This window comes from Chelonia mydas, chromosome 14, assembly GCF_015237465.2.
Source record: "Chelonia mydas isolate rCheMyd1 chromosome 14, rCheMyd1.pri.v2, whole genome shotgun sequence".
NCBI classification, from domain to species: domain Eukaryota; kingdom Metazoa; phylum Chordata; order Testudines; family Cheloniidae; genus Chelonia; species Chelonia mydas.
In genome coordinates, this window is record NC_051254.2 from 9,272,894 (window position 1) to 9,298,127 (window position 25,234).

General features: G+C 39.4%; 1 protein-coding gene across 2 annotated transcripts in view; it reads right to left on the minus strand.

The window, feature by feature from the left end:
- Positions 1 to 4,267: 4,267 nt before the first annotated feature.
- The window catches only part of SUZ12 (SUZ12 polycomb repressive complex 2 subunit), a 51,159-nt gene continuing 30,192 nt past the window's right edge, over positions 4,268 to 25,234 (minus strand). For both annotated transcript variants that reach the window (XM_037913784.2, XM_007055114.4), the window contains 8 exons: positions 22,771 to 22,876; positions 17,163 to 17,340; positions 11,097 to 11,188; positions 10,667 to 10,810; positions 9,552 to 9,709; positions 8,582 to 8,780; positions 7,892 to 7,971; positions 4,268 to 6,713 (listed from right to left, as the gene is read on the minus strand). In XM_037913784.2, the coding sequence (XP_037769712.1) occupies positions 6,368 to 6,713; positions 7,892 to 7,971; positions 8,582 to 8,780; positions 9,552 to 9,709; positions 10,667 to 10,810; positions 11,097 to 11,188; positions 17,163 to 17,340; positions 22,771 to 22,876 (1,303 nt within the window). In that variant the 3' untranslated portion in view covers positions 4,268 to 6,367. The remainder of the gene's footprint in view (positions 6,714 to 7,891; positions 7,972 to 8,581; positions 8,781 to 9,551; positions 9,710 to 10,666; positions 10,811 to 11,096; positions 11,189 to 17,162; positions 17,341 to 22,770; positions 22,877 to 25,234) is intronic.

A 25,234-nucleotide genomic window follows, 5' to 3' on the forward strand; every position in this document is an offset into this window, starting at 1 on the left:
CTCTGTGCATGTCTGTTGTTAGCACTGCTTATATTGCTCTCCTCACCCCTCGCTCCGGAATACACCTCAGCATCTGTTCAAACTAGGTATAGATGAGCCCTATACTAGTAAGTCCGTAGATCAGATGACCAGCATAACCGGGTCTGTCCATAAACATGTCTACTCAGATCAAGTGCAGCTTTAATATTATCCTTTCTGTATGGAGTTAAACAAGCACATCTTAGTTCTTTTCTAGTTATTTTCACAGGACCTGCTACTGAGGTGTACATTAACACTGTTGGTGATTCTTCCCTCTGACCTCAGAAGTGCTACTGTTGGGAAGAACAAGACAAGCGTAATTTCTCCCTTTAAGCCACAGCTAGTTCAGTTGCCACAAGACCAAAGATACTTGAAACTTGCCTTGCTCATTATATAGGTCTGCAAACCTTGCCACAACCCGCATAATCGTTGTTCATGTACATTGCTAACATACCTATGCCTTAATTTCCTCGCACTGCAACTCCTTTCTGTGGCTTCTTACTCAGTTTAGCCTATGCTGATGCCTCCTTTCATAAAATAAACACATCCTCACACAACTCCACTGGCTCCCTCTTAGTTTCAAGATCCATTTCTAAACAGCATATTTAAGCTCTCTATGGACTTGATGCAGCCTACTTCAGGCACTGCCTCACTACACCCCGGCCTTTTGCTCACCTACTATTGGCTATGACTCTTCCTTCCCACAAAATCTCAACTGGTGAACACCCCTTCCCAGCAGCATCTCCCCATCTCTTCTGAAAACTCCTTTCATATTGACTCCATCTGGCCATTACTATTGTTATTTGCCAATTCTAACTGGTCAAGCAGCAGCTTTGCTGAATTCCTTTGTGTCAAAGTCCACCTTCCTTTGCTGGCATGTTGATTAACACGCATCCTTACTTCACTGCCTTTTTCTGGAAAGTAACAGTTTTCTTCTTCAGTGTTTGGAGAGATTTTTGCCCTTGCAATATGTTCCACTTATCTCCCTTTTTGTAATCCTTTTAGAGAAGGTCACCACATCTGTAGAAGAATCCAACCCCATTCAGGAAGCATTTAAACATAAGAACGACCATACTGGGTCAGACCCAAGTTCCATCTAGCCCAGCAGCCTCTCTTCTGACAGTGGCCAATGCCAGGTGCTCCAGAGGGAATGAACAGAACAGGTAATCATCAATTGATCCATCCTGTCGCCCATTCCCATCTTCTGACAAACAGAGGCTAGAGACACCATCCCCACTCATCCTGGCTAATAGCCACTGATGGACCTATCCTCCATGAATGTATCTAGTTCTTTTTTTTTCCTGCAATGATGACCCCAAATATTCTTGCTGATCTGACAAATATAACCACTAGTTGCTAAACAAAACAGGATTCACTGAAGATTAAAGAATGGAATACACCACTTCATCCTACCAGCATTAATTTGGAAAATATTCTAAATGCTTCCCTCAGATTTGGTTGTCTTCATGAGCCTCAGGGCTGCCTCACACTGTCCTTTCCTTAACTCAGCCATTTGTCCACCATCTTAGGAATGGAAGGGGAGACAAACCTGGTCTGTCAAAAGAGTCCTTGCTTTTTGGTAATGTGCCCTATAATATTTCCAGGTTTTCAGGTCCTGGCCTCACACCACATCCAAGGCACCTACATTCAACCTCCATTTGAAAGAGCCAAACTCCTTAAACAAAGCACTCAGTCATCAGGACCAAACAAATTACATCCTCACTGCCATCTCCAAGGACATAGGTTTTCAATCCAGATTGAAATTGACAATTTCTCTCTTCTTGTTCCACCAGTGCCAAGAAACAATTCCCCAATACTAGTCACTCAGGCTCTAGTAGAGACTCCAAACAATAAATGCTTGCCAGCCCCAAACCTGTAAGGCTGAGGGTCCTGTACTATGATAAGGATACCCCCCATACCATCACTGTACAGTTGGAGCCTTTCAAACTTGCAGTGTGCTCCTGGAAAAGCAGAAGGCTCTATAACCTGTAAATATAGGTTTGTTAGTTGAAGTACATAAAAGAATCCTTCAGACAGCCTTTTCAAACATACATCCTGAGATCTTGGTTGCATTAGTAGTAATGCACGTATCCATCCACTGACTTAAGTATGCAGTTTATTCCATTAATGTACAAGATAATGGCAGGTTTACTTCAAGTAACAATCCCAACTTTTCACAAATGCCCTGCCTTAACCAAACAGAATCTATCTTTAGATAACCTCCCTTGCCCCAGCCTGTGCACTTTTGGCACCGACATCACTATTTCAGATATCAAACAAGACTTGGAGCACTGACCAATAACTCCCAGGAGAAATTTAGTCTGAATTTACACCAAAGAACATAGATGGTAGTAGTGCTTCATGCTCAACCTCAAGGAGAGAGCTTCTAAAATCTTCTCAATACACAGACTGGCAGAAAACTTCCAGACAGACACCATTACATTCATTTCACATCTTTGGATTGTCATAGCACCTTTAATTCTGAGGGACTTAATCTGTCAGCATCAAGGACTACTACTGACAGTGCCCATCTCCTACCCCACAGATGGCAGCGAAGTGCCAACCCCTAATCTTAAAACAAGGATCATGAGATCTATAATACACACGAGCAAAGGCAGACAGTTTAACGGCTAACTGAAAGGCACCACCTCCTTGGCTTTCTTAAAAGAATAAATGCGCATATCTGACAAATTGCAATCAAATTATGGTTCTAGTCTCTAGCTATCTTAAAGTAGCTGCTTGAACCTAAGCCAGACCCAAAAAAAGTATTAACCTATGTTTCATCTGAATTATTCTGAATGGGAAGAACAGGTTATTTTTCTTCATTGTCCACTGTTCAACAGCCACTAGACTGATGAACCTTATATCCATTTTAATAAGCACAGTTCAACTCCAGCTTTTTGGCTAGTAAAATGGGCAGCCTAATCAGTTTTCAGAAGCTAGACAAGTCTCTATTATGTAAACTTTTCCTGGGGGAGTTAGATACATTCACAGTCCAAATTTTGATTGTTTTAGTTCAGGTCCAACTAAAGCACTTCTGGATCACAGAGTTCACACCAAGTAAACACTATTTGCAGACAAAGGAAAAACTAAGTCATAACTAAGGACCTGGAAGTCAGCAAGAAATGTGTTAACTGGAATGTGGAAAGTACCAATACACAGATGAATACATGCCCGTGGTATTCTTCAGATCTGATTGAAAGATCATGTCTGACTCAAGTCATTTTGCCTCAAATCATTGCCATTACATTACCTCACAACCAGTGTTCCCGCTAATTTTTTCCACCCATGAGCAGAATTAATTTTGTTACGTGCCCCATATTGAGATGATGTGCGCCATCAGTAGAAACCAAAACCCTAGATAGAATAAATATTTTTTTAAAAGTTACCATTGTGATAATTGCTCCAGCCAGGAGAGTTTAGGCATTTTAGAACTCACTACTCAAAGAATTAAATGTCAGTGTAAGAGAAATAAAAATTATGAAATGCATAGACCAGTCAAAAACTAAAACACTTTGAAAGAAGTATCAAGAACACCACCACAAGTGTCAGAGAGAGAGAGAGAGAGACGCATTGCCCCTTTAAGTACGCTGCCCTTTTAAGTAGATCAGCATGTCCAGACGCAGCAGCAACTGCCAACAAGCTCCCTCTGTCCTGAGCCCTGTTGCGTCTCCCCCAACCCCACTCTGTGGAGATGGGGTACAGGGATGTCCCCCCCCGTCTTCTGTGCTCCCCTCCCTGCACAGCAAGCTAGAGGCTCCCAGGAGCAGCTCCAAGGCAGAGGGCAGGAGCAGCACAGCAATGGGGGGAGGGATCCCTGAAGTGCACGGCACTTGATAGCCTACTGGGCGGCCACACAGCTTAGAGGGAACTTAGCTCATAACACATACACCATCTACCGCAAACACCCACCCTCAAAAAATGATGGAATAAAAACCTGTAACTGAAACAAAAAAATCTAGAGCGGATTTTTTTAAACCTTCAAAAAAGCAGAACCAGAGACTCCCTGAAGTCCATTAGGGATTTCATTACTGATTTTATGGGGACAGCACTCAGATAGCACAACGATGGGTGAGAGTATAAAACTAATATAGACAGGAGAATTGTAACAACCTGACAGATGGAGATTGTAGAGAATCCAAATTTGGTCAAAACTGAAAATGGAAGAGAAAGTTACATTGTTCAGACAAGGTATTATTTGTGGCCTTTTTGCACGCACACAAAATGACTGGACAACAAGTGTGGCAGATTTTATATTACTGAACTTTATGTACAAAATCTGATTTCAAATAAACATTTAATGTAAAAACAAAGGTTCATTTAAACAACTGAACTTGCTTCTTTCTTTACATCTACTGTACCATTCAAATGCTTTTTAACCAGCTTACATGATTTCTTCAAAATTTCTCATTAAGGGTACATATAGAAAAGGCATCTTTATTATAAATAGAAAACAAAGGGATTTTTTCAGCTTTTATTATAAATTGACATGACATACAAAGTTTACTGGACAGAAGTAATTTCATTACTTTTTGGGGATCACCAACTTTTTGTGCAAACAATGCTAGCCTTCTTTTAAGCATTAAGAGCATAACTGCTTAAGAAATGACATAAGCAATAATTCTAGAACTACATCTCCCCTAAAATAATCTATTTTTTTTTTTTTACATATGTGCACAGCTTTAGCAAATTAAAGCCAGAGAGAAATGCTTGATGTACTACCCAGAGGCATAATTAGAGTTTGCTATAACTCAGAATTGACAAATCAAAGAGTTTGTAATGAAAGCTTCAGTTTCCCTCTTTCCTATTTTTACACAAAATCAGTGACTAAGAACTTAATACTGGATGACAAATCACATCCACACCATTAGTTAAATAGTCTCACAGTTAAACACATCTTAAGGACCATCAAAATCAGTATTTACATTTTATAAATTTCTGAAGACACCATTAGAAAGCTTATATATCCCTTAAACAAAATAGGGAAATGCATCTCATGGTGATGGAATGAAATAAAAAATTAAAAATACCTGTATTTACAGCAGCATTGTTCCTTTATAAATAAAGAATATGAAAAATGCAATATCTTAAGGATAATAAAAAATTGAGGTGATGTCACAACCACAGTGCTTGCTTGAATAAACCCTTCGGTGCTGATACTGTACCAGTAGTGAAACCACTTTCCATTGGAAAAAATCTGTAAACATATGCATAAAATGTGTTAACAGCAGTGCAAAACTGCTCAAATATATTTTAGTCAGCATCTTAGTATCTGTATTGAATACAATACATCACAGAATACTTGCATAAGAAGTGCAACACATTTTCTGGTCCAATTTTACAGTGCATTTTTCCTGAAGAGTGGTATCTCAAAAGCCCAAACTAAATCTATGGCCTGATCCTGCAGTCTATGTTCAGGCAAAACAGTATGCATAACTCCAACTGGAGTATTTATCAGAGTAATGACTGCATACTGACTGTAGACTCTGGGCTTTAGCATGGCACACTATGATGCAACCCTTTAAAAAAGAGTTAGACACCAGATAGTTCTTGTGTAGCTGTGTAAATGTGTAATAAAAATAGAAAGTAGCTAAATGTTCAAGTTTAAAATGGTACACTGGGCGATCAATACATCAGAATTACCCACAAAAAAACAAACTGCCAGTAACCTCAAGAAGCCAAGATGGTACTTCACTGTGTCTGTAATGTGAAAAGCCAAGGTCTTTCCAAACAGGCACAAGACAAAGAAGTGCTATGTTAAATTTGCAAACTTTTACAATTTTAGTGTAAAAAAATTATCAATTTGTGGTTTATGATGATCATAAATTGATAAATGATTCCAAAAAAAAACAAGGATCAAGGTTAAACTTTAAATAATGATGCATATTTTCACAAAAAAGCTAACTGGAGCATTTCTAAATAAAAAAAGCAAATTGTATCCCAATCCCCTTTCCCAATGTTTCACAACTTCATGGTAGGAAAAACAGCCAGGTACAGATGCAAAAACCTTAATATAAAAAACTGTTTTACATATATTTAAATTATGTAAATTCAGTAGAGTTGATAAGATACTAATTACTAAAATTACAAAAAGATTTTTGTATTGCTCTTCATGCTCAAACTCTTTAGAATATTGTCATTACATCACCAAAACTGATATACATGTAGTACTTGCATAATTAACTGAATAGGAACCTGTTGTAACAATATCCTTGTTGAAATCATTTATTTCCATCCAACAGTGCCTGTTTGGAACCTGTGTAATTTTTTGTTTAATTCTTTATAGAACTCATGCACCCTAGGAATGTCACTTCAATGTTTGTCCATTGAATGGCATTTGCCTTTTCCTTCAGAGCTTTTGTTTTTTGCTCTGTTTTGTGACCCCTGAGACACTATCTGTTTCTGAAACTCTCTCTCTTGTGTTAGTTTCACTATATCCATTTGTTGTCCCACTTTGTTCTTCAGAAAACTCCTCATTTGTTGGGGTAGTTGATTCTCCTTTTTCTAACTTCTGCTGCATTTCTCGAAGCTTAGTAACAGCTTTGTCTATTGACATTATGCTAATGAGGTTAAAGTCATGCATGCTGACCAGATGAAGCATAAAATTTCTACATAAGTTCTTCTTAATTATTTTCTGTCCATAATTTTCAACAAACAGCATACAGGCATGATTCATTTGATTGTCAGCAATAAACCTGTCAAATTAAAAAATTGTCAGTATGGAAGTAAAACATTCTGGAAATCAAAAGCAATACAACATGTAGTTCACATCACTAACAGTAATGTCACTATCAGAGCCTGGTAGCTTCTAGATATTAAAGCTTTCAAAATTTCCAGTGATTAATCTAAAATAGTAAGAAAATGCAAACACACTGTAGCACATTCCTCTTTTAAACTGATCTCCCTTTGAATAACTAAGATAACTCTGGATTTTAAGTGCTTTGTATCTGTTTAGTGAATTACAAACAAATCAATTAAATCATGGTATAGACTTGTTGGATCAATTAGTTTCAGAATATGATGTCATCCTTAGCATAAATATGTATAGTTCTAAAAGAAGTTATTTATGGGACTTATATTTAGGTTGCATCAAACCACAGGTGTACTTCATGATTCCAGGGTCATAATTGATGCAATACAGCTGTGGCCTTAGCTATAGAAGGTATTTGACTTGCTGGATTTATGTTTACACCAGATCAGATGTTTGGTTTTCCTTTCAACTTGGCTTTGAAAAATTAAGGCTAGAAAATAAACACATTAAGTGTAGAGAAAAATTCCTTTACACATGCTACACTATTTAGCAAAAGTAGTGTTTCTTAAGGTTATGTCTCATCCAAGACCCTGGGCAGCTTTGACTACTGAAGATTCTACTGGACTTTTTGCAAGAGAAGGGAGAGTTAGCATAGACATTTTGGCAAATTACAATTCAAGCAATACGAATCTGCCTACCTAAATTCCCTCTTCCAATTTCCATTGAATACAATGGTATGTTTACTTCCTTTCTAAATGATGTTTGTGCACTATTAAATAGTTGCTCCATTTCTCCCCAGAGCTGGTTGTAATTTAGTGCTAAGTGAGGCATTTCACGCAGTTTTAAAGTATTTCATGATCCCTCGAGGATCAAAAGGCATAATTAGAAATAGCATCCCAAATGCCCCAGCTTCCAGAAACTGCAATCAAAATGCAGGATTTAAATATCCTCTGACAGGGTACTGTTCAAAATTGAGTATAGTGAGTAAAAAGGAAAGGAGGATCCACTACATTTAAAAGGTTAAACACATACAACTTAATTGTGTATTTTAAGTCAACTTTGATGCAGCAAAGAATGGTATAAAATAAGTCTATTCTAGTAAAAGTTAAGAAACTATCATACCCGTGCTTCATAACATGTAGATTCCACAATTTCATCACTTCTTTCTCTCCTTCGTTAACATCAGAAAATTCTTCAATTTGCTGCAGTGAAAATATCAAACAAACATTAAAATCCCAAGGTTAACCAATACAGTACTTGTTTACTTTGAACTTCCTTTCCTGGTTTTCAATCACCTATATTTCACAGAAACAACTGCTCCTGTAAATTCATCAAAACACACTTCAGTCAGGGTAGATCATGGTGTAGAACACAATGCAAAAACGTAATGTACAAGTCCTTTATTACTACATCCACATTTCCATATGTTTCCTGTTATCAACTGGTATTCCTGCACTAAATAGCAGCAACATATGAAAATGAAGGGAGCCTGTAAGATTATGTGAACTGCACTGGATTAGCAAGTGAGGACAGACTTCATGTTCACTTTAGTGCCTGCAGTTCAAATGGATAAACATTTAATGTTAGTGGTGGAACTCAGGGCTTTAATCCCAAAGGCTAGGTGCCATTTGACTGGTCTAATAAGAGCAGGTATGTGTATATATACACACACACACCACTATTTGGATTTCTGACTGATGGAAAATTAACTCTGCTTAGCAAAACTGACAAATTGTTTTCTGGATAATTTTAATAAAACATAGGCAAGGAAAATTCATCTAAATATATCTTTGAACATAAAGAATAATTTACTGTAATAGTTTTCTCTCTCAGCCATTCAGGATCTTTTTCATCTTCACTGTCTACTTCCATTTCTTGTGGACGGAGAGGTAAACAGGTATCACTGTGGAAATATAACCGATTGTGTCCACTGCTGTATGTTCTTTGCTGTTCCACTTCTCCATCTTCAGATTCAAGAAATTCTGACATACTTGCTTTTGTACGCTTTGGCCTAATGAAATAAAAAAATTAACTAAGCATGTTAGTTTTCAGTTCTATCAGACTTCAGCTATGCAAACACTAGTCACCAGTGGTACTAATTACTAATACTTGTCATTTTATTGAATTGTATATATTGTAGTTTGCAAATCTAATACAAAGGATTAAGCATAAAAACCACATTAGACCTCAGAGAATAAGTTACTGTGCAAGTATCTGCAAAATATAATTTAAGAGCGCAGTTACAGTCGGATTAAATAGAATACGAAAAATAACATTCTTACTTGACTGAACGTATACGAAGAGCAAGGTTTGTCATATCTGCTTGCTTCAGTAACAATACCCTTTTACTACTTTTTACTCCTGTTAGCATTTTAGAGCCAGTACATATAGAAGACTCAGCTGGATTTTTTTCTGTCTCACACAGATGTGTTAACTATGCTCCAAATTCAAAATTATCATTACTGGTGAAGCACAAGACAAAGAACAAACCTTATCTTTCAGATCACAGGATGAGCTGGGTATGGCTACCTTTTTACTTAAAAAGTGAACACATTTTATATGGAGTCACTGGTGATATTATCATCCCTCAATACCACTTTACAGGGTCACTTTTCAAAATACAACTACTCATTCACTTTGAATACCTTTCCTGGTTTTCAAACAGAGGAACAAATTCTACCCCCAAACCATGTGCAACTTTACAGAAACCAACGGGTATGTAAAGGCAGAGTTTGGTCCATGCAATATATCTAGAACACCACTTCACTTTTTATTCACCTACCTGCATACAAGGATGTGTGTGATAGGAGTTCTTTTGACTGGTCCATTGCGACTGAAGGCAAATCCAGGCTGACGATGAATATCCTGAGGATTTCCTGCATAGGAGCCATCATAACACTCATTGATAGAAACATCTATCCTAGCACCTTTTGGATGATACTGTAACAAATAATGGTAAATATATTTAGCATAATAAAGGAAAGTCACTATTGTAACAGGATTTATCCCCCATTTCTCAATCCCTCAAGGAGTTTTAGAACAGTGACTGTTCAAATTCAAAATGCCTTACAAAAAATCATTGCATCCATAGTATCAAGTCTCATGTGGTTCTAGTTTCCTCTTCCTTCCCCAGAGATAGCCAGACAACTTAAGTAATAATTTTTCCTTTATATGCAAATAAAGGCCTCTTCATCCTGGATGCTTCATTCTCATCCTTTTCATCCAAGAATTTTAATACAAAACTATCAGTTTGATTTGAAAAACTCAATAAAAGTTACAAGTTTAAAAATTAATATTCAGAAGCTCACAAATACAGAAGTGATTCAGAGTGCCTCAAGAGTTTTTATGAATCCTGGCAGCCCTTGCCCTATATTCTAACCAGATTTCCAAGTGCTGAAGCTACAGTATGGACATGATATAGACAAAAAGAGGAAACAGGAATTTTAAGTATTTAAAATGAAGGAAATCAGAAATAAATTTAATGATTTTAAAACAATGCATTGGAAAGGTAATCTTTTGCGTACAGTCCCTTACTAAAGGAAGTAAAATTAACAGGACTTGGAATAGTTAACTGCTTCCTAAAATCTCTGGAAATTCCCGATTTTAAATCTAAATTAAATTACTGACTACATCATACAAACGAATACACAGTATCAAAAGACATAACTACAGTGAGAAGAAAAATATTCTAAACTGAAGTGATTCTAACGTACTGTCAAAGATTAAGTCAATTTTGGGGGGCAGGGGGGAGAATCTCTTGGGGCCCAATTTTGGCTTCACATAACAGGGAGCTGATCCTTACTATGACTTACAACAGAATGGCAATGATGTCACTGCACTATACAGTATCTATGACAGACTGTTTCATACTGATAACTGTCAAGTAAGATTACTTACAACATAATTAAAAATAAATCTGCTGTGACAAAGCTTAAGATGTTTGAGTAAACTATAAAGTTTGCGGCAGTTCAATGTGCACCATGGGCAGTGCAAGTCATCTCTGGCTTCAGTCTGCTGTCTTGTATTGTTGTTATACAGGAACTGATGCAAACAAAAAAAAAAGGTTGGTATTAGCATTATCTGAAATCTTTCATTTATTAGTCCCCCATCCTCAAAACCCAGCATGCACACATATTCCCTATGGGAATGATCTAGGGGGAAGTACTATTCTGCTGAAGCACCAACTGGGACAGTGCTGCAGATATAGCTAAAAATTCCTCCTCTTTCACACAGATGGGAAAAAACTGCATAAAGATCAGGCCTGAACATTTAAATTCTATAACACTATGTACTCCTCCATTCTTAATGGTATTAAAACTTTCAATACCTGGTAAAATATTCGTAACTTTTGTCGAGGTTCATTTAAAACATCTCTCTCTTTTCTTGTTTGTAGGTCTGTTGGCAAGGATTCTTTCACAGCTACAAAAAGAACATATGTATAAAGACGCGCACGTCTGTTTAGTGTGACGGGAAAAGGACATTGTTTCTTACCTGAATATAGCAGCTCTGTGAAGGGTTCCCTCATTCTGGAGGGAATGAGCTACTTCGGTGTACTCTGAGTTGGGTAGCTCACCAAACAACGAGTCTTGGCGCTCAGCTTCCTTCTCAAATCTATAGTTACAAATATCATTTAAACACCAAGTGGCTCTCCAGATTGGGGGAACCCTTCAGATTACCTGAACATTTCAAGTTTAGAACAATGTTCTCTTTTCTGGTCAGGGCTTCTCCGTTTAAATTAAGACATTTCTTTAGTAATAGTCAAAACAGACCTGGGTGGGAAACACTGAAAAATATAGCTTCAGATGACTTCACTCAGAACACATTGCCTAAATTCAATTTCAAAGATTTCTTAAGTCAGACGAGAACACACAGTATCAAATGCAGCTATAATGTAAACAACAAGTATTTAATTTAGAATTTTTGCCTGAAATCAAACTTTTTTGGTTAATATTAGGGCCAAGTTTTGGTGTCACATAAGCATATAACAATTCCTTAGTTGACAGTGCGATTCAAACATCAAATAGGTGCTTGGCAGACAGTCTCTACCAACAGCCTCCCTTTTAGCCCACTATGGTCATTCCTTTCATTCAGCATAGTAACATCGTGCCCATGAGGCAAGTTACCAATAGTAAGCCAGAAAAATTACATGCAATATGTAGACTCAAATGGAGGTCAGAGACAAGAGAGACTTAAGTACACAACTTGATCCTTAAAGTCTACCCACTAAGAAGTGAGACCAATTATGAAACCTACTTGCCTCTGAATGGTCAACAAAATGGGTCAAAATTAGTCTCTAGCCACTAAATATAGAATCTCAATTTTCAAGCTGTTTACAAAATGCATACACACGGCACTGAAGATTTTATGAACAGGTGAAAATTTGCATACCAACATAAAAGCAAGAAGAGGACCTACACCCCTTGTTCTTTGTACCACCTACTCCTGGGTAGTAAGCTATGGGCTTTCTTCTGGTTTTCAGGATTTAGCAGAGGGTCAAACCCAATCTTCTGAAAGGTTTTACTGTCTTAGAGATTCTTTAACAAGTATGCCTGAGGAAGTCTGCCAGGAGCACAGCTGACAACATTCAGAGCATATTTATCTTTCGGAAAGCTGTATCGGATCCTGTCCTTTGATGCCTGGGTTCCACAACAGACCATCCCAATCTGCAGATGTCATAATCAGGTATTTTCTGTGCATCTTCACCTCTCAGCACTCACGAAATAAGATGTAGATATTAGAAACTTCCTCCACTATAAAAACAACAACTTGTCAATGGTCCAAAGTCCTGGGATATGAATCTATTGCAGAATCTTGATAGTTTTGTTTTTGATAAATACACCTTCAAGGTTGTTTATTGCTTGCAGATTGCTTTGGACCACCTTCCCTGGTGGCATCTCTCATCTGGGAAAATATGATCTTTGGTGAGCCAGCCTGCTTGATAAGCTACTCTGATGGAAGACAAATTAGCAATGCAGCTTTTCTGGCCAACAACCTGCTCCTTATCCCTCTCTGTTCATTTCTGCAGTCAACTGCTACTCTGCTCAACAATTCCACCGTTAGCCAAGTCCGGAGAAACAGTGGACCACCAGGAGACTGGCATGGAGAAGCAATAAGAAGTGGAACTTTGCCAGCAGAGGAGGAATTCGACTTCCTCCTGAGGACTTCCTCTACTGGGACTTACCCAAGTTTATCTGGGCTAAATTAGCAGTCCCTATTTCCAAAGTCATGAAGTAGCTCCTATCCCATCTCTAATCCCTAATTTGGGTGGAGGATTAATCAAATGGATCTGGCACCAGGAAAGTCTTACTGAGGACAGCATCATTTCAGTACTTTATTCTGGACAGCATCTCAGATTCCTGGAAGGTGCAGCTGCCATTCTAAGTATGGCTGAGGAAGTTAAGGTTCATCCTGTGAAGGATGGGCATGGACTTCTGGAGAGCTGGGTACAGATGCTGTTGCTGATTGGTGTCTGCATTATTACACAGACGATCTGAAGTAGTTAAATGAATTCCTATCCCCTGGAAGAAGCTGTATAGAGGCAGGAGCCACTTGTGACCCATGTAGTTTATTACTAAATAATGCAATAGTTGGGCAAATTATAAAAACGTGCACCTATTGGAAACAAATGGCCACAAAACAGACCTTCTCCCATTATTACCTCCAGCCACAAACAGTTACTATTCCAATGGACCAAAATCAGCAAACAAGACAGATTTAATTAATGCATCTTGCACTACCATCCTAAAGGCATCAGACTTAAGCGAACTAGAAGAAGAAACTCCAGAACAGAGAGGACTCTCTAAAGAGAATAACTGCCTCCTTCAACTTCTAGGAATTAAATCCTGGAGGACAGAACAACTGCATTCCAGCTAAAACCTATGAGTGACACTGGAAGTTTCCAAGCCAGTTAAGATTTTATAAATAAACACCCTGAAGTGAATCAGGTGCTAGTGTAGAAACTAGATGTTGTGGCTGTGCCAGTCCAAGCAACCTAAAATGCAGATTACTGAATTTTGTATAACTTAAAGTTGAGTGGCCTTTAAGTCTCACCTTAACCAAAATATATGACAGTTTTCCAACATGGAGGTTGCAAAGGCATGAACAACTGTGTTTAGGTCTGAATCAAGGAACAGCTTACAATATCTGGGCTAGCCACTGCTGTCACCCAGGAATCCAAGCACTGGATTCAATGAAATCCTGAAACTGCCAACCATTAAGACTAAGGCAAGAGACCAACACCCAGTCAGTTTTAAAGGCTCTCCCTATCTACTATCAAAAACTGCCTGTCTCCAGGGACTGAGTTTACAATTAGATTTTATCCTGTAGCTTTTGAGCTAGGCTCTGGAAAAGCAAGAAAATGGCTTCCTGATCCAGCTGAACACAACATACACACTAACAGCGCTACAGTCCTTTAGATGACAAAATCAGGGATGTACCAATTAAGATAGAGAGCCTGTTCAGGATTTTTTTAAACATTCCTCCAGACATTGTACTATTATCGGATTGCATTCTACCTGCTGAGTATGTACTTTAAGTATTGAAGTTTCTTCAGTTGTCAGCATTGCAGGAAACAAGTGATCAAATAAGAATCAAGTTGCTTGGTAATACAAACTAAGCTCCAGGAGCTGGAACTGGTTAGTAATCTGTACGTTTGACATATCTAATCCAGTATATATTTCACAGACACGATAAATCACTTACAACTGCTACACCTTTCACACTAAGGATATTTGTGTGTTTCCACCACAAACACTTTAAAATGTTTTAAATTTAACCAGTGTCTCAGTAATTCAAGATGTGTCTACCTTACAAGCACTGCAGCACCACTGTAGACACTTATTGCAGTAAGAGAAGGGGTTTTTCTATTGCTGTAGTAAAGTACCCCCCCACACACACCTCACTTCCCGACAGGCGGTACATCAGGACTTGGGTCATCTTAACTATGTCTCTCAGTGGTATGAATTTTTCACACCCAGGTGACATAGCTATGTTTTAGGTGTAGACCAGAGACCTCAGTTTTCAAAGAATGCTTAACACTAGTGTAAAGTACGTTTCTTGTAAGTAATCTACCAATTTACTCATATCTTGAAAATTTGAATAGATTTGCAAGATTTCAACAATGATGCTTAAAAGCGAGGCTTATTACATGAGTAAAAGGTACATTTTTCTATTTTTAAGTTTTACTATCTTTAACTGAGAAATGTCTTTTTTGAAAAGAGAGCAATGTCATTTTCATACCTTACGTCCAACACTATAGCTATGACAGGTGCCTGTATTAATCCCTTTTACAAGGGGTTTCTAATATAGCCACTATAATTCTCAATGCAAATCCAGTCTAGGTATAATTTTACATGCAACAAAAATACACTTTCAAAAATGACCCACTTACAAATTTAGGTGACAGCTTTTAAGTAAGTACTGAAGACATTTCTTTAGGTTTGTGTATATTTTGCCATTTTATTTTTATGTATAGGCATTTCAATAGTGCTCATCAAAATACTAGTTCATATAAATTAAACCAATTTTACTATGCCAGATGACTGAAAAAATGTCTAATTTATGTATGCAGTGAATATCAATAGGTTATGATAAAACAGGTCTCTGAAGACGTAGTGGGCCAGATTATACTAACACAAGTGACTTAAATGTCTATTTGCACAATAGCACCAACATCTATATAAAAACCCAACTGTTCCACTAATACTGCATTGAGTACAAAAGATTCAAGATTAATTAAATGCAAAAATATAAAATACTATCATTTAAAAAATTTTTAATTACAGTAATCCATTAAAGTCTTCAATTCTATTATAAATTAAAATGGGAATGAAACAGTGAACATTTCAACAAGTCATTTTCCTAACTGAAGCATTCTGAACGAACATTAAATGAATTTGAAAAGAGCACTCTATCCAATATTGCTTGACTTTAATGACATTTGATGCAGTGATGAAGAAAACATTTTAAACACTGACATTGTTACAGTTTGAATCTAGACTCCCAATCCATTACAGGAAGACCTTACAATAAACGCTAACAGGTTGCTGAAGGGGGAAAAAAAGAGAAAGTGTCAAGAGAAAATTTATTTAACCAAAATGGAAAGACAGAACAAAGTCTGAAAGATTTTGTGTATCTAGAGTTCTGATCCTTAGAATTACTAACTCTTCCACTAACAGGTTGCTGAGGAGAAAGATGGTCAAAAGAAGCAGTTCAACAACAAAAACACAAAAATCTGAGTATTAAAGCTTCACATATATTCTATGAATACTAATTTACCTCAGACAATTACAAATGACTAAGTCAGCTTTGTTCTAATTTACCAACAGGACACCAGTACACAGTTTTACCGCGGAGCATAATGGGTAGAAATTGGAGCTATTCAGCTCCTGTGAAGGCTGAGTTAGTACAATTTTCAGAACTCCTCTTTCATGTAGATGGAAAGTACAAGTCTGATATTCTAAGAGTAAGTAATTTCCATCAGCTAGTCAAATGCAAAATCTCAAGAGCAAAAAGGGCAAAAAGTTGAACACCCTGACAAGAAACTCATCTTACTTGAATAGTACATATATTTTAGGTTTACAATACACTATATCAATTACACATCAAGGAGATCATTACCAGTTCAATACCATTCCCAGACAATATAAAAATTAGCTCTAGAGATTACAAAATCTCTATATTCTGATGAATGCCAACTGACAAACATCTGTCTCTTAAACTTTTATCAAAATGTATTCTGACTTAAAACGCCAACTATTTCAGACAGTGCTTTTCCACTATGTTAGAAACAACTGGTTGTTAATGTTACACAATTGTCATATGAATGCCAAATTTTGGCCTAATAGGATCATTTTCACCATAATGCACGAGTTGGATGAAATTTTAATTAATAAATTAGAAAGATGAAGGCAATCTAAGAAAGCAGAAAATCCTAGAAAAAGTATCCTTAGATCCTACCATTACCTTTCCAAAGACTTACATCATATCAGTATTTAAGATAAGCTTTTATCTATCTGCTTATGAATATTTAAACTGATCTCACCTGCTAGTCTTAAAATAAACTTATGGGGAATTATTCCATGTTCCGCTTACCTTAAAATTCCATTTAAAAAAATCTTCAGTAAAAGCAATGAAAATATAATACTCCTACAAAAAATAAATTAGGAAAACCAGTACATTCACCATTTGTTTCAGCTGCAGTGGTTTTACATAATCTTTTATAGCTCCACTGGTGTAACAAGGGACCTCACAGGTTTGTTTGTTTTTCAATTTAGTAATGCAGCAATGAGGAATTTTTGAAGTGGGCATTTCAGTGTAGAAGAGCTCAAAGAGATTGTTAGAGGAAAAAAAAAGTCAGTGTTCCCAAAACATGAGAAATTGGGTGTTCACTTACCTATAGTCTGAGCAGGTTTAACAGAAGTAGGCTTGTTTTCTTGAGGGAGACTTTCTGAATTTCGTGTTGCAAGAGGTTTGGCTATAGGAGCTGTAGATTTATCATTTGTATCTCCTGTCCAACGAAGGGTAAACTGAAGTGTAGGTCCCTGAGAAAATGTTTCAAATGGAGGTAACCTCTGTGGGGGGGGAAAAAAAAAAAGCCACCATGTTTTTACTTGGGAAAACACTGAAATTACTTCGAATGAAAAAGCTTTTATGGGGTGAAGTGACACTTTTTTCCCCAACAAATCAAAATGTACAAGTGGCTTTTGATCATAATTGTAATCGTTTTCTAAATTTAGACTCTTGTACTCTCATGATAGGCATTTAAAAAAGTTTAAATTTAAAAATGCTAACACTAAGGGACAAATTGTAACTCTCCTTCCCTGTCCCCTCACACACTGGTTAGCAGTTACTCACATGAAAAGTTCTTGACCTCAATGGGCTTACTTGTGTGAATAACTGCTCACCAATATAAGCGAGGGCCCAAAAGTCCATGATCACCAGTCTTATGATTGTTTTTTTATGCTCCAGCTTGTTTTTCTAGAAGTTCTTTGTCCTTTTTTTTTTTAATGTATTGTTTACTATTTTCCGTTTGGACCATATTCTTCTAGGTTTGCCCGAGTCAAATGTAATATATAACCGATTTTTCAAATTAATGTGGCACTGAGATGAAACACCATGTGCCATAAAAACAGTTACCTACCTTCTCATAACTGTTCTTTGAGATGACTTGCTCATGTCGATTCCAAGTAGGCATATGCATGCCGCATGCACAGTTGTTGTAATGTTTTTCTCCTAGCGGTACCTGTTGGGTCAGGCCTGGAGTCACATCTTCATGACGCTGCATATAGGTCCCTGCTGACCCGCCGCCTCCTCAGTTCCTTCTTGCCGGAGGCTCCGACAGAGGGGCAAGCGGGTGGGTCTTGGAACAGATATGGGCAACACATCTCGAAGAACAGTTACAAGAAGGTAGGTAACCATTTTTTTCTTATTCGAGAGCTTGCTCATGTCGATTCCAAGTAGGTGACTCCCAAGCAGACCATCGGATGAGGGGTTGGAGCTCACAGATTCGCTAATTGAAGTACCGGTCTGCTGAAAGCTGCATCATTCCTGGCATGCTGGCATAATGCAAAGTGAATGTGTGGATTGAGGACCAGGTCACTGCCCTGTAAATCTCCTATATAGGGACTTGTGCCAGGAAAGTGGCCGAGGAGGCCTGCACCCATGTAGAATGCACTGTTAGCGTCAGAGCTGGCACTTTTGCCAGGTTGTAACATGCCCAAATGCAGGATGTAATCCATGACAAAACTCTTTGGGATGATACAGGGAGGCCCTTCATCCTGTCTGCTTTGGCAACGAAGAGCTGGTTAGACTTCCGGAACAGTTTTGTCCTTTCAACATAGGAGGCCAAAGCCCGCTTCACGTCTAGGGAATGGAGTCTTTGTTCCCCGCTGCCGGCGTGTTGCTTAGGGTAAAACACCAGAAGGAAAATGTCCTGACTTATGTGAAATTGAGATACCACCTTTGGCAGAAAGGCTGGATGAGGTCGCAACTGGACCTTGTCTTTGTAGAAGACCGCGTATGGAGGTTCAGACGGCAATAACTTCACCCAGGAGGGTGTCTGAGATCAAAGCCTTGACACCAGGAATGCTACTCTCCATGAGAGGTAGAAGAGTGAGCATGTTGCTAAGGGCTCAAAGAGAGATCCCGTTAAATTGGAGAGCACCAGGTTAAGATCCAATGCTAGTACTAGATGACTGACTGGAGGGTATAACCTCTCCAGACCCGTGACAAAACGACCTACCATCGGGCTAGCGAAGACTGACTGACCATCCACCCCTGAGTGGAACAGCAAGGTGTGCTAGGTGAACCTCTAAGGATGACACTTCCAGACCTGACTGCTTCAAGTGCAACAGATAGTTTAAGATGGAGGGTATTGATACCTGAGAGTCAGAGACGTTCCCCTTTGCATCACCCAAATGGAAAAATCTCTTCCACTTAGCTAAGTAAGTGGCTCTAGTGTACGGCTTTTGGTTGCTGAGGAGGACCTCCCTGACAGGTTCAGAGCACACCAACTTATGGCGTTTAGCCATGAAGCTTCCATGCTATGAGTTGGATAGACTCGAGGTTGGGGTGCTGGAGGCAACTGTGGTCTTGGGTGATGAGATCCAGCACCAACAGCAGGGTGATTGGAGCGGCTACTGACAGTTCCCGGAGTGATGTGTACCAGGGCTGGCGGGGGTAGGCAGGTGCTATCAGAATGACTGACACCCTGTCCCTTCTGATCTTGAGCAAGACCTTGTGAACAAGTGAGAAAGCATAGAAAAAATGGTCCTTCTAGAGGAGGAAAAACGCGTCCGCAGTCAAGCCCAGGCTGTGATTCAGGATGGAGCAAAACTGTTGACACTTCCTGTTCATTTTCGTCACAAACAGGTCCACCTGGGGAACTCCCCGCAATTGGAAAATGCCATTCACAATGTCCAAGCAGCTCGACCACTCACGGCCATGGAAGGATCTGCTGAGCTGGTCCCCGCCAGCTTGCTCTGGGATCCCAGAAGGTAAGACGCCTTTAGGTATACTGAGTGAGCTATGCAGAACGCAGAAGTCCCACAGCTTGAGGGCTTCTTAGCACAGGGGAGAGGAGTGTGCTCCACCCTGTCTGTTTCTATGAAACATCGCTGTTGAACTGTCCATCCTGATTAATACACACCTGCCCTCCAGGTGGGACTGGAAGGTTTGACAGGCTAAGTGAACCACCCTCAACTCTCTGACATTGATATGGAGCAAGAGTTCTGTTTGGGACCAGAGGCCTTGCATCCTGAGTTCACCTAGATGCGCATCCCACCCCAACGCTAAAACATCTGTGACTAGCGACATCGCTGGTTGCGGTCTAGAGAAGGGCACTCCTGCACAAACTGTCTGAGGGTTGAGCCACCACAGCTGAGATTCAACAACCTGAGAAGGAAGCAAGATTACCTTGTCCAAACTGTCTGTTTGGGCGGTATACTGAAGCCAGCCAGGCTTGAAGGGCTCTCAGCCACAGCCTTGCGTGCTGACTACGGATGTGCAAGCAGCCATGTGACCGAGCAGCTTCAAGCAGCTCTGTGGTCGGTGTGGTGGGGAAACGATGGAAGTCCTCTATAGTGGAGCACATGGTCTGGAAGCACGACTCTGGCTTGGGTGGAGTCTAGCACAACTCCTATAAGCTCTATCCTCTGGGCTGGGGATAGGGTGGACATGGGCACATTTAGCAATAGCTCCAGACTGTCGAAGCTCAATTGTATTAGATGTACATGTGCCTCTACCTGAGCCCTGGGGCGGCCCTTGACAAGCCAGTTTTCAACATATGGGAACCCCTGCACCTGCTGTCTCTGTAGGAAGGCGGCCACAAATGTCATGCACTTGATGAACACCTGAGGGGCTGCTGACAAGCCAAAGGGAAGGACTGTAAACTGGTAATGGCTATGGTTCACTATGAACCGGAGAAAAAGTTTGTGGGAAGGAACTATCGATATGTAGAAGTATACATCCTTCAAGTCGAGGGTGGCGCACCAGTCCCCTGAATCCAGGGATGGAACGATGGTGGCCAAAAAGACCATGCGGAACTTCAGTTTCTTCTTGAATCTGTTGAGGCCTCACAGATCGAGAATGTGTCTGAGATCCCCTTTGGCTTTGGGGATTAAGAAATATTGGGAGTAAAAACCCTTGCCTCATAGCTCCTGAGGGACCTCCTCTACTGCTCCTGCAGCTAGGAGCATTTGCACCTCCTGCATAAGAAGTTGGAACCAGGAAGGGAAGAGCAGAACTGGAGAGAATATCCCATGTCTACCATGTGGAGAACGCAGCAGTCTGAGGTTATCTGGGCCCACACACGATACAGGTGGGGACAGACGGTTCAGACAACAGGGGGAAGATCCAGTGACTGGAATGGTGACCCTCCCCCCAGCACACCCTCAAAAGGCATGCTTGGAGCCAGAGGACTGCCTCACTGAGCCCTCGCCCTGATTGGGCAGCAAATGGGGAGGCTTGCATCTGTTATTCATGCCCCACTTCCTGGAGAAGTCCTACCTAGGCTAGGGAGGGTAGAAACACGGAGGAAACTGAGGCTTAAAATGCTTTCTCTGGGTAGCAGGAGTGTGCAGGCCCAGGGACTTCAATGTTACCCTTGAATCCTTTAGGCTACGGAGTTTGGAGTCCGCCTGCTCTGAAAATAACCCCAACCCATTAAAAGGGCAGGTCTTGTATTGTCTGCTGGACCTCTGGGGGGAGGCCCAAGACTTGAAGCCTTGAACTTCTCATTGTGATGGCGGAGGATATGGTCAATGTGGCCATGTCCGCCACGTCCAGGGAGGCCTGTAAGGGGGTCTGTGCTGCTGCCTTGCCCTCCTCCACCACAGCTGCAAATTCTGGTCTAGAGTCTGCAGGGATCAGCTCCTTAAACTTCATCATGGCATTCCATGAATTGAAGCTGTATCAGCTCAAGACTGTTTGCTGGTTAGTAATTTGAACATGGAGCCCCCGGTAGAGTACACCGTCCTGCTGAAGAGGTCCAGCTTTTTTGAGTCCATGGATTTTGGGGTTGAGCCCTGCTTCCCGTCTTTCTCTTTCATTCGCAGCAGCTACCACTAGCAACCCTGGCTGTGGATGAGTAAACAGGTATTTGTACCCTTTTGAAGGTACTAAATATTACCTTTCTACCCCCTTAGCTGTAGGGGATATAGAGGCAGAAGTCTACCACAAGGTCTTAGTGGTGGTCTGGATAGTTTTTATGAGGGGTAATGCTACCCTAAAGGGCCCCTTGGGAGCTAGGATGTCCACCAGGGCGTCCACTGACTCGACCACCTCCTCGGCATGTAGCCCCAAGTTTTGAGCAGGTCCCACACGGTTTATATCCTTGAGATCAAGGCATACCCCAAGCAGGGAACGAACTGGGGTGGAACCCCTAAATACAAACTAACTACAACTAAAACTAACTAACTATTTACAGATTGAAGATACAAAAATCACTAGGGGAAATGCTTGCCGAAGCAAGAAAGACCCTTAGCTCCAACAACCATCGCTGGTGGAAGGAAGGAAGGAAATAAGGAGGCGGTGGGTTGGCAGGGACCTATATGTGGCGCCATAAAGGCATGGCTCAAGGGGGCGCCCAGGCTGACCTGCCAGGTACTGCTAGGGGAAAAACTTTCCAACGACTGTGTACACAGCATGCACACACTTACTTGGAATCGAAACGAGCAAGCATTCAAAGAAATGGAGAATTTCTACACAAGTTTAGTTTGTGTAGTGACCTTAATTTTACTGTAGTTAGAGTATTATTGAATATTTGTATTGTGGGAATGCTTAAGAGCCTTAGTCATAGACAAGGACCCCACTGTGCTTGGAGCTGTACAAACAGAAAGGATTCCTTCCCCAAGAAGCTTACAATTTAAGTACAAGAGACAATAGATGATATAGACAGAGGAATACAAGTGAACAATAGAACAACATTGGTCAGTGTGATCAGCAGTGATCTCGGCAGCTTAACTGTTAAGTATTGTGTAGACTAATGGGACAATGGTCCATACCTTCCCATCGAGTATAGTTTCCCATGTTGCTCTTTTCTTGCTAATTGGACACTCTTCCATTTCCTGCATGGCTACTTCATATTCCCCATCCAGAAGCTGCAAGCGCCTGTACACACAGAGTAACATTTTATTCACTGTCTGCTGAAAGATATTCACTTGTTTTTAAAATGTCAAATATATTTCAATGAAACTTACACATACAAAATCTCTCAAAGTAGTTCATTTGCATGAAACTAATGCAACCCCCCCGACAGAAGTGTATTTGACAACACAGCCTGCATCTCAGCTAAAACAAAAACTATGATGAAAATGGGACACCTAATGACAAAGTATGACAAAAAAATCCTAGAGAGAATACCACGTGATACGAGAAAATAAAAGTTAAACACAAAATTAATGCAATGATGAGAATCTTCCTGTAAATGAAAAACCTATTGACCAAATGTCATCAAAAAATACCCAAATTATCCATGTTCTAATATGAGACTTCCAGTCAACAAACCAGTATACCAGGACATCAGATCAGGACTCCTAAGACTGAAGAATTTGTCCCATTCACCACCATTGCCATTTTCAGAAGCCATCTTTCAAAGACAGTTGGTTTAATGAATGAAGTTCTCAAAAAAACTTCACAACACACCTTTGTCTCCACTGGAACAGACAATTCAAGCACGATATTGTGTTTTTTCACTTCTGTCCAGATATTGACAACGTAAGTAAGGACAATGCCAAAGCATATGCATTAGATAATCTGTATAAACATTTCATCTCAAACATGATTATTCTCAAGTCAGCCATGCAAGCTCAGCTGCTAAGATTTCTACAGAAAAATATTTAATTAAGTTCACTGCTGTCACTCATGTTGAACAGCATGGAGGAGCAACACAGAAGTGACTAGGAAGTACAATTTTAAGTCATATACTAGAAAATGTTTAATGGCAGCACAAGTTTCTATGTCACTTCTGAAGGTATACAGAAACACCAACTAAAGGCTTGTCAACATGGGATGTTACTGCACAGCAAGCCAGAAAATGAATCTATAGCAAACTAGCTTGCTGCATAGTGAAGTCCCACACTCCGCTCTGACTTACTACACTTTACAAGTAGTAGCCAAACCACATTAACGCCCCATGTAGACAAGCCCTAAGTATTATGTAATGTCAAAATACAATCCCATGAGCTCACTTCCTAGCAAGTCGTTATATTTTGCTTTTCAAGGCACTATTATTTTACTAGCCACATTCCAATTCCTATCAAGAGCTCATAAAGTTGCAAATGCATACTCCATGTCAGAAAGAAACAAACTTACAAAATTGCTTGCTAAATAGATAAGTGCTACTTCAGTTTATCCAAACTATTTTATCAGTACTCGATATAAGAATCATGCCTTGCAGGAAAACAGTACTGCCTATATTTTTAGATGTCTCAGCAGGTGATACTGTAATAGTTGCTTATTGACTTGGAAGAGCCTTACCTTTTGCCTTTAGATATGAAACATGGTTTACCATAGTGGAAGAATCTCAACAGTCTAAAGTTATAAACGTAACAAGTAAACCAAAGACCTATTTGTTTTGCTTCTTGATGGCATTTGGTAAACCGCGAAATGATCCATCATTACTCCACTCAGAAAATGGAAAGAGGTTTAGAAGAAAAAAAGAAAACATGCACAGAAAGAAAAAAGAAAGGAGACTAACAGGGAACATATCTGAAATCCCAACTGGAGGACTGAGTCTTAAATATTTGCCTATTCTGGATACTCTGCCCCAAACACTGATTAAAAAATACTTGCCTCAAATGATTAATATAAATGATTAATTTGTGTTTTTATGGAAAATTTAAAAGGAAGTGTAGTTGCGAAAACTGGCAACTCAGACAATGAAGAATGATATTAATGAAATAGAAAGCATCTTTGAAGTGGCAAACATGTTTTCTTTCATAATTTGAATTTGCTGAAACTGAAAAAGATGTTTACCAAGCTGAATTTTGAACTTTATGGTAAATAAAAACAAAAGAAAATAGCTAACCATTTGTAACTTAGAAAAATAAGTAGAAAGTAAAGAGGTACTAAATATGAAATACGTTCGTAATTTGGAATACTGTGCTATCAGAAAACACAGGGAACAATCTCTGTAGAAGTTCCTACTCTCTACTTCCTCTGGTCACTTGATATGCACTTGAATTTTGTTGATTTTGCAGTAAGGATGACATTTAAGATTAAATTAACTACTTTTCAGATATTTTTGATATGTGATGGAGTTAAATGCACTGCTATGCATTTTAGACCAAATATCATACATAACATATGATAGTTAATTTATATTTTTGAAAGAGGAGAACTTATGGAAATAATTATTAGCTAATTGTTAGTCCTAACCACTAACCTAAACTAAAGGTGACCTTTGCTTACAGTGTAAGTGAGCTGAGTATTGATTTGGATGCCAGGACACAAGCTATACTCTGGTAA